Genomic DNA, 9,980 nt, shown 5'->3' on the forward strand with positions numbered 1-9,980 from the left:
GTTTTGGATTTATTTAGAGAAAAAGATTATTTTGAGCTTATTTGAATTTTTTTTTATAAAAAATTCAATTAAAAAGCCTAAAATGGCCGAAAAAAATTACACAATGTAGCCTATAGCCCAAAACAAAGGATTCCATCTAACAGATCCTGAATCTAGCCCAATACAATAAAGCCTAAGACATATTGAAACCTTAGGCCAAATCTCCAGTAGCTTGCAATGGTAGCGCCGCCCACCGAACAACACGCAACCGGGGCCTTTCCTAGGCGTCTGCCAAGCAAGTCTGTGACCACCCCGTCTTGCCAAGTAAAGGCAATTCCAACCAAAGCCCATCAGAATCAGTCAAAGTAAAAGAACCCAACAAAAAATGAAGACGGAGAGGTTATGGAGCTGAAGAAGGTTAGCAAGCTAACACAGGTAGCTGGGGAGGTTGATGATGGCAGAACTCTTTAACTTCTCACTTGTGCCTTCCAGGTGGGATTCTACGAACCTACGAGGTGCCACCATCTACCACAGCCAACCCTTTACATGCAATCAAAAAGAGCTACAAAAAGAACTCCCACAAGTGGATCCAAATGAACCCTTTCCAATTTTGCTTAGATCTGTCAAACAACCAAACTCACAAAACTTAGTGAGGAAGGAGAAACCCAACTAAGCAAGGAAGGAAGGAAGAGCCTTCCCCTGCTTGAAGGGATAGAGAAGGCAATAGGAATTGGCAGAGAATAGAAGACGAGCTTCCTAGAAAAGGAGAAAGAGAAGACAGAAAGGATTTCCTCTATATTTTTTTTTTTGTGAAAAGATATAAATCTATTGAAAGGAAGGCTAATGCCTCATGGAACCAAATACATAATTGTACTGAGTGACAGGGTTACAAGAGAAAGAAAAATCTCATAATGTTTTGGCAGCTAAAGAGTGAGCTGCGTCATTTCAACACCTACGCACAAAATGGAAATGAACTTCTTGAAACCTTGTAGCTATCAAAAGAATGTCTTCAATCAATCCTTTGATATCTGTTAGAGGGGAGGCTCCCTGGAGAGACTGAATGACCATCGGCGCATCAACTTCAACAATTATCCTATTGTTAGAATCATTGCAGACTTGCATGCCATAGCTTCCACAACTAAGGGAACTGTCATGGCTGTGAGTTGAGTGCAGGACCATGATGCATGCATTTTATATCATCATTTAGGTGTAATTTTTTCACATAATTTACACTTGTTCATAGCTATTATTATAGATATTAACATATATTTAGTCAATTTTATAATTTCTACACTTCTTAGTTTAATTTTTGAAATTTATTTATTTTGTAGGTTAAATTTTGGAGAAATTTGGTGTATTTTGATCAGAGTAGCCATTTGGAGGAAATTAGAGTTGAATTGCAAAAATTTTTGAAATTGAGTTAAAAAATGGCCAAGAGCTTCACAGCCTGCAGCACAACCGATTTAGCTTATGTCGCAGGTTGTGTCGATCATCAGATATGTTGTTTTTCTCAGGCCGCAGGTTACACAACTTGCGACACAACCGATTCAGCTTATGTCGTTTTTACTGGAAATGGCTGACGTGGCATTTTCGTTACTCTGATTTTATACCTCACTTTCTCTGGAATCTTTCACCTTTTTACCCATTCTAGGGCAGATATCTGACCCATATAAAACCTCCTTTATCTAATTTCTTTCGATAAGGAGGAGAGGAGGCATTTTTGGCAAGAAAGAAGGAAAGAAAGAGAGGAGCACATGAAGGCAGCAGCAGGAGTAGCAGAGGACGTTCTGCAACTCTCCAGCAGCTGATACTTCAGCATTCTTCTGGGTTTTTCTATTCCTTAACTTAGATTTCCATTATTTCTTCATTTATACACTTGGGTTTGACTTGAAATTATGATTTGTGAGTAGTTATTTGAGATTCTAGAGATGAGTTTGTAAATATTGCTTTATATTATGGTTTTGAACTGATTTAGTCATTTAAATGATGTTTGTTACATTTTGATTTATTGCTTGTGAGCTTGTTGCCTTACTTGATGAATGGGTCCTCATTAAGTTAAGTTTTAATCCTTAATAGATGGACTAAAAAGTAAATATTTGAGATAGATAATCTTGCAATAAACTTAGTTTTCTTGGTGTTAAAGATAAGCTAAGAGGATTAAGGGGACTTTCCAAAATCAATTAGAGCTTTAATTAGGTTTTTGTTAGGTTTGAAATACCGTGAAAACAGGGTTTGATTTAATGAAAACCAACTTTGAAATGCTTGAAAAAGGTTTCAAAAATTTAAGAATTGATTTCCTTCAAAATTACAATTCTCATATATTTGGCTAAATTAGGGATAAACCACATGCAAATAATATGAAAAATCTAATCTCTAGAATCACTTTAATTTTTATTGAATTTAGATTTAATTCCTCCCAATTTTATAATTAGAAATATCAAATTAAATTTTGGTAAACTAGTTTTATTAATTTAGTTGATTGTTTGATTTAGGTTAAATTCCTCAAATACCAATTTTAATTTTTAAATTTCATTTTTAATATCTTTAAATTTTGCCATTCTAATTAGCTTATCCTTTTATTTCCAATTTAAGCACAATTCCCTGTGGGATCGATATCATTTTTAAAACTATACTACTGTGACCTGTGCACTTGCGGACACACCATCAATTTTTTAGCGTCGTTGCCGGGGAATTGTTTGTTTTTAAGTTGGATTTTAATTGTTTTAAGCTGATTAGAATTTTTATTTTCTTTTATTTTCACTGCTGTTCCTTTTTTTTTCAGGTACTTTTTTTGTTTATGAGACGATCGAAAAGCACAAGTAATACTGAATTGTTGTTTAACCCTAAAATTGAAAAATTCTGTCGAGCCAACAAAAAGGAATACAAGAGAAGAAAGGAAGTAGAAAAGGAAGAACAACAAAGATTTGAGCAAGAGGAAACAATTGAAGATATGGAGAATCAAAATAGAGCTATTGGTGGAGATAATAGAGGAAATGAGCAAAATAGGCAAAATGAAGTTGTTAATCAAAATGATCCTCAGAGAAGATCCATGTTAGACTATGCTTTTCCTAGATGTGCAGATGTGAGAGATAACAGACCTATTATTGGAGCTAATCAGTTTGAGTTAAAGACTGGTCTCATTCAAATGATTCAGAATTCACAATTTGGAGGTAGTCCACTTGAAAATCCTCATTCTCATTTGAAGAAATTTTTGATGATATGTGGCACACAAAGGCAGCCTGGAGTTTCAAATGAAGTGATTCGGCTCACCTTATTTCCATTCTCTCTTCAGGATTCAGCATTGGAGTGGTATGACTCACTTCCACAAGCTACTATAGCTACTTGGGAGCAGCTATCTCAAGCTTTTCTATCTCAATTTTTCCCACCTGGGAAGACCACTCATTTGAGGAATTTGATGGTAACTTTTAAGCCAAGGGATGATGAAACTTTGTATGAATCTTGGATGAGATTTAAGGAGCTTGAAAGGCAATGTCCTCATCATGAAATACCTAAATGGATGATTGTTCAGAATTTCTACACCAGAGTTACTCCAGCCATAAGAAACACAATTGATTCACAAGCAGGAGGAGACTTCATGAGAATGACAAGTGAAAAATGCTATGATCTATTAGAGAAGATTGCTCATAATACCCATTTGTGGGGAAATCCTAGAGCACTTGAGCTAAAGAAGGCTGGGATTTATGAACTTGACTCAGTTAGCTACATGAATGCAAGATTTGATCAGTTGACTCAGCTTCTTAGTGATTTTTGCACAAAGGCAACAACCTCAACTCCTACAACTATGCAACAAGTTGCCTTCACAGATGGAACTCAAAGTTGTGGAGTTGATTACTCTTCTTATGGTGATGATTTTTTGCAAGAACAAGCTGCTTATGCAGGAGGTTATCAACAAAAACCTATGGGAAATTCTTACTCTAATGTGAACAACTCAACATGGAGACCACGAGCAACTTTTGCTCAACAGGGTCAAAGCTCAAACTATGCTCATAACCAGCAATATATGCAGCATAATAGGCCTTAATTTCAGCCTCAATTTCAGCCCACAAGGCAGCCACAACCTGGATATCAAGCAAGAGCACAACAATCCCTTCCACCTCATGAACCGAAGCCAACCTTGGAAAGCATGATGGAGAAATTTTTTGCTGAACAAAGCATGAAGAATAGCAAATTGGAGGAAGAAATGCAACACATGAGACAAACCATGGATCAATTATAAGTCCACAATCGTATGTTGGAGTTGTTTTTTATAGGATTTTGTGGCAAATCGAAGATCAATGAGTGCATTAGGAAGTGATTTGAAGAAATCAGGAACTCTTTAAGCATGGAGGAAAGTTGAAGAAATCAAGCCTTGAAAGAGCAAGTTAGCCGAAATTTGCTTGAGACTTTGCTTAAGATCCTGCTTAGGGTAAAACGGCAGTGCTCAAGGTGCAGCACAAGTCAAGCATGAGCAGAAAAGTCTATTTTACTCTAAGTCTGCCGAGATTTGCTGAGGGTCTGCTTAACCTTAAGCAGACAGTGCGACCAGAAGTTGAAATTTGCTAAGAAGCTGCTTAGGGTTAAGCCGAACCCTAAGCAAACTGCCCATAATGTGAATAGTGCTAATGACTTGGACAATTTTACACCTCATTTCCTATCCACTCCTTGGCTCTTATTTACTTTTAGGGCAACTTTTTGGGACGATATAAATTCATTATTTCCTAGTTTTTGCCACAAGAGGAAAAAAAAAGAGAAAAAGGAAGGAAAAACAAAAAGGAAAGAAAATAGAATAGAGAGAGAGGAGGAGACGCCATTTCTTTTGGGGAGGAGCTGCTGCACCCAATTTTGGAGCTCCAGAAACCAGAGTTTTGGGTTCTTCTACCTAGGTTTTTCTATTTTAATTCTCTTATCATGTTTTTCTTTACTTTTCCATCAATACTTCTTGTAAATACTATCATGAGTGAGTAAGCCATTTAGATTTCAGAATTGGGAAATATGTTTTAGATTAATTTATGGATTTGGACTGGGTATTTCCTTATTTTACATAAATATGAGCTTTGATTCCTTCCTTGTGTGTTTGATTTACTTGCCTAATGTTTGTACCCATTGGGTATTGTGTTAATCTTTGATTGAAGGACCGAAAGGTGAAAGTCATTGATAGATAATCAAGGATTGAAACTTAAAATCACCTAGACTTCGAAATAAACTAGGATTTTAAGAGGAATTAATGATTGGTTACAAAACTTAATGGGTTTTAGAGTAATTAAATATCATACGAAAGTAGGTTTGGTTATTTTAGAACACACTTTGGTTTGCTTGAAAAAGAAATCAAAGGAATTTAGAATTAATCACCTTCAAACTCTATTTTTCCCTAAAAATTGGAATGCTCAAGACAAATTTCAATTAATTTATGCATAAATCCCCAACTCTGAAATCACTTTTAACATAATTAGACTTTGATTTGAATTACCCATTGTTAATTTAGTTTAATTGCAAACTAGATCTAGAATTTATTTGTTTGCTCTTTACCCATTCTAATTAGATTAATCAATTTACCTTGCTCATTTACATTTACTATTTATTTATTAATCATTAGCCCAAATAATCGCTTCATTCATAGTTTGGTAATCAAACAGCAAATCTTCGTGGGAACGATACTTGATTCATCACTTTATTACTTGAGACGACCCGTATACTTGCGGATTCGCTACATCAAGTTTTTGGCGCCTTTGTCGGGGATTTGATTTTTGTTTGATATTGAACAATTGTTTGTTTGGTTAATTTGGGCATTTTTATTTTATTTTCTTTTTACCATTTTACTTTGAGAATTTGTTTATTTGGTTTTTCAGGTACTTTATTTTATGAGAAGGACAAAAAGTGAAGAAATCAATTTATTCTTTGATCCAGAAATAGAAAAGACAGCAAAAGCTTTAAGAGCAGAATCTAAAAGGAGAAAGGCTGAAATTAAAGCTCAACAACAATAAGAAAGAGCACAAGAGCAAGAGCAATTATAAGAAGAAATGGCCAACAACAATAACAACCGTTCTGTGAAGGATCATGCCTATCCTAACATTGGAGATTTCATGCCAAGTATCACAAGACCAAGAGTAGAAGCTAATAATTTTGAATCAAGCTCTGACTCGGATGGTACAACAATCACAATTTGGAGGAAATCCAAGTGAAAGTCCACATGTGCATCTAGTACACTTTCTTGAGATCAGTGATATGTTGAAGATAAATGGAGTTTCTGATGATGCAATTCGACTCAAATTATTTCCTTTTTCTCTGAAGGACCGAGCTAGTGAGTGGTTACATTCTTTGCCACCGGGTTCTATCACAACATGGGATGAACTTTCTCAAGCATTTTTAGCTCAATATTTTCCACAAAGCAAGACAACTAAGCTAAGAAATGAGCTGACTTCTTTCAAACCTAGAGATGATGAGAGCTTGTATGAAGCATGGGAGAGGTACAAGGATTTGCAAAGGAGGTGTCCACATCATGGGATTCCTAAGTGGATGCTTGTTCAACACTTTTACAATGGAGTTTCACCAGCTATTAGAAGTACAATTGATGCATCTTCTGGAGGTGATCTTATGGAAAAATCTGAAGATGAAGCTTTTTCTGCTTTGGATAAAATTGCTTATAACAACTACCAATGGAGTTGTGAGAGGAATGAGATCAAGAAACCAGCTGGTATGTTCGAGCTTGATGCCATGAATATGATTAATGCTAAGTTTGATGCTTTGACAAGGAAAATGGACAAGCTAAGCATGAAAGTAGATTCTTCAGCTGGAGGTTCTAGTAATTCAGTAGAAGTTGGAGCTGCAAATGTCAATTGTGCAGCAGATTTTTCTGCACTTAATCAAGATTTTTCAAGTAAGCAAGTGGATTATGTGGGGAACTACAATCAAAGTCTAGGTGGTAACCCATTTTCTGCAACTTATGATCCAGCATGGAGAAACCACCCCAATTTCTTTTGGGGAGGTAGACAAGGACAACATCAAAATTTTCAGCAACCTTCTGGGTATCAACAACATCAGAATTTTCAGCAGAATAGAGGTTCTCCTCCTGGAATTCCTAAACCTCAAAATGCACCTACTCCACCTCTACCACAACAAGCACAACAAGACAAGACAGCTAGATTAGAAGCTATGATTGAGACTCTACTTGTGAGCCATCAAAGTCAACAAGATATGATTTCTCAATTAGCATCTAAAGTAGATCAAATGGCAACACACAACAAGATGTTAGAGAATCAAATAGCTCAACAGGCTAGCTCTTCAAATAGTAAAGCTTTTGGGAAGCTTCCTAGCCAACCTGAGAATCCAAGGGAGCAGTGCAATGCTGTTACTTTAAGAAGTGGAAAGGTAATGGGGGAAGAACACGAAATTGAAGTAAAGTTGAAAGAAAAGAAAGATGAGTGTGAGAGTGAATCCACTTCAACTAAAGCTAAAGCTAGTAAGGAAGCAAATGAAGAGAAAGAAGATAAAAAGAAAATAGAAGAGAAATATGTGCCTCCTGCACCGTACAAGCCACCATTGCCCTTTCCTCAGAGGTTTCATAAAGCACAATTAGATAAGCAGTTTGGGAAATTCCTTGAAGTTTTAAAGAAGTTGTATATCAACATTCCATTCACCGATGTCATTTCTCAAATGCCTTCTGATGCTAAGTTTTTGAGGGAGATTTTATCAAATAAAAGAAGGTTGGAAGATTATGAAACTGTTGCACTTACTGAGGAGTGCAGTGCTATATTGCAGAACAAGCTCCCACCTAAGCTGAAAGATCCTGGAAGTTTTTCCATACCATGTCACATTGGAGAAACAAGTATTGAGAGAGCATTATGTGACTTGGGGGCTAGTGTTAGCTTGATGCCACTTTCCATATGTGAGAAGTTAAAGGTTGGAGATCTAAAACCTACAACTATTTCTTTGCAATTAGCTGACAAATCTATAAAGTATCCAATTGGGATTTTAGAGAATGTACCATTAAAAGTTGGGAAGTTTTTCATTCCAGTGGATTTTATTGTACTAGAGATGGAGGAGGATGTAAGAACGCCCATCATACTTGGAAGGCCATTTTTAGCCACTGCAGGAGCTAATATAGATGTAAAGAATGGGAAATTGAAGTTGACAGTGGGGGAGGAGGAAATAGAGTTTAATTTATTCCAACATTCCAAGGAACCAGCTGTGATGAATTCTTGTTATAGGGTAGATGTTATAGAGCATGATGCTGAAACTGAAGTTACTAAACTAGAGGAAAATCAAGCTATTCCAAAACAATGCAATCAGCATAAAGTGCGAAAGAAAAAGTCAGCTTCACTATCTCATTTGATTAACAATGAAGCTCCAAAAGTTAAGCTCAAGCCTCCATCAAAATCACTCAAAAGAGGAGATTCATCTAAAGTTTGTAAGAATATTCTTCAAGATATAGTTGGGATTCTGAACAAAGCAACAGGTATTTTCACATATAATGGGAAAAAGTTGAAGTATAAATTCATTTTAGCACCTGTTGTGAAGGGAGGTAATATTTTCCAATTCCAACCACCATGAGCTTTGAAAAGAAGGTCAAGCTTAAGACATTAAACAAGGGCTTCTTGGGAGGCAACCCAAGCGTATTCTTTTATAGTTTATTAATTTTCCATTTCATTTCATTTTCAGCTTTTACCCTCATTAAACTCAAAAGTGATATTTGTTTATCTTTTGTAGGTCATTCATGAAGATTGGGCAAATTGACACATGTAGCAAAAAGAAAGAATTGAAAGGGAGCAAGTATAAGCAAAATTCTGCACTTTATCCAGTACCTGTGAATAGTAACACTTTTAAACTCGTGCTAGATTGCTAATATTGCAATCGACTTGATAGCACATGTTTAATTTTGTGTCTTGTATAAATTCTGTGAAATATAACTTGAATGAGAATCAATTTTGATATTTAGGACTGATGTGAGCTTTATTAAAGTGCAAAAAAAGTGTCTTGTATATATGGTTTTTGTAGTCTGTTAAAATTTGCATGTTTTTTATTGAGTTACTGCTAGTTTTTGTAGTCTGTTAGTTTTTGTTACTGTTCACGCTACTGTTCATGCTGCTTAAAAAGTCAATTTCTATGTCTTTTCTGCAATTTTTGAATGTTTGGAACTTGTCTCAAATGCTGCTGAAAATGTGCTTTTGGTATAAGCTTAGGAATAAGACCATTTCATTAAGTTTGCAAAAAGGTAATCACAATTGGTGCCTAATTTGAACCATGCTTGCAAAAAGCTAAATGAACATGTATCATGCTTGCTAAGTTTATAAGAGATGATGAGCTTAAATTTTTCAATTTTGTGGTATTAATGTGTATTTGGTAATTACTGAGGGTCATGATAGCATTCCATAGCAATTGGACTGTTTTTGGTAAGTAAAATCACAATTTTTTCCAAAACCTGCCGAAATTTGCTGATAATGTTGCTTACTAATCTGTACCCTATGCAAATTCTGCTTATCCCTATGCAAATTCTGCTTAACCCTAAGCAAATTTCTGCTTGACCCTAAGCAACACCAGAATCGTTAGTTTAGCAATTGCTACATGCTTAACCTAAGCAACTACCCTATGCAAGTCATGCTTAACCTTAAGTAATTTTGTGCTTACCCCAGCAAAATGTCTTGTGCCACTAGTCGACCCACCAGCAAAGTTTGAACAACAAGAAAGCCTTGACAGCAGAGCTTGAACGATGTGATAGTTTAGTACTAGTTTTAGTTCTTCAATTCAGTTTTAGTTTCTGTTTTAGGTTTATTTTGTAATCTGTTTATTTTAATCTTCAAACTTTAGTAATAGTTGTAATACTTTGGTAATTAGTTTTTATGATTATATTTGCATTCATTTCCTTTAGTTTAGTTTATTTTATTCTATCTTCTAATATGGATATAGTTATTCTATGAATGCTTTTTGGTTTAATTTTTGATTTAACTGTTAGATCTTATTTCATTACACTTTTTCATCATCTTGCACATTATTTTTGTACTTTATCT

At 35.4% G+C, this 9,980-nt stretch overlaps 1 protein-coding gene and 2 non-coding genes across 3 annotated transcripts; 1 reads left to right on the forward strand and 2 right to left on the reverse strand.

The window, feature by feature from the left end:
• Nucleotides 1–3,379: 3,379 nt before the first annotated feature.
• Nucleotides 3,380–3,486, reverse strand: LOC131179737 (small nucleolar RNA R71). Its single transcript, XR_009148624.1, has one exon. It is a non-coding gene; the product is annotated as a small nucleolar RNA R71 (small nucleolar RNA).
• Nucleotides 3,487–6,375: 2,889 nt separating this feature from the next.
• LOC131179807 (small nucleolar RNA R71) lies at nt 6,376–6,482 on the reverse strand. Its single transcript, XR_009148693.1, has one exon. It is a non-coding gene; the product is annotated as a small nucleolar RNA R71 (small nucleolar RNA).
• Nucleotides 6,483–7,212: 730 nt separating this feature from the next.
• Nucleotides 7,213–8,526, forward strand: LOC110638981 (uncharacterized). The gene has a single exon (XM_021789726.2). The coding sequence runs from the start codon at nt 7,222–7,224 to the stop codon at nt 8,524–8,526; it is 1,305 nt and encodes a 434-aa protein (XP_021645418.2). The 5' UTR covers nt 7,213–7,221.
• The last annotated feature ends 1,454 nt before the right edge of the window (nt 8,527–9,980 follow it).

The sequence above is a fragment of the Hevea brasiliensis genome, chromosome 4, assembly GCF_030052815.1.
Source record: "Hevea brasiliensis isolate MT/VB/25A 57/8 chromosome 4, ASM3005281v1, whole genome shotgun sequence".
Taxonomy (NCBI): Eukaryota; Viridiplantae; Streptophyta; class Magnoliopsida; order Malpighiales; family Euphorbiaceae; genus Hevea; species Hevea brasiliensis.

Bases quoted from the DNA above. Each gene is read 5' to 3' on its own strand.
- LOC110638981 (XM_021789726.2), top strand. From the start codon at position 7,222: ATGTTAGAGAATCAAATAGCTCAACAGGCTAGCTCTTCAAATAGTAAA.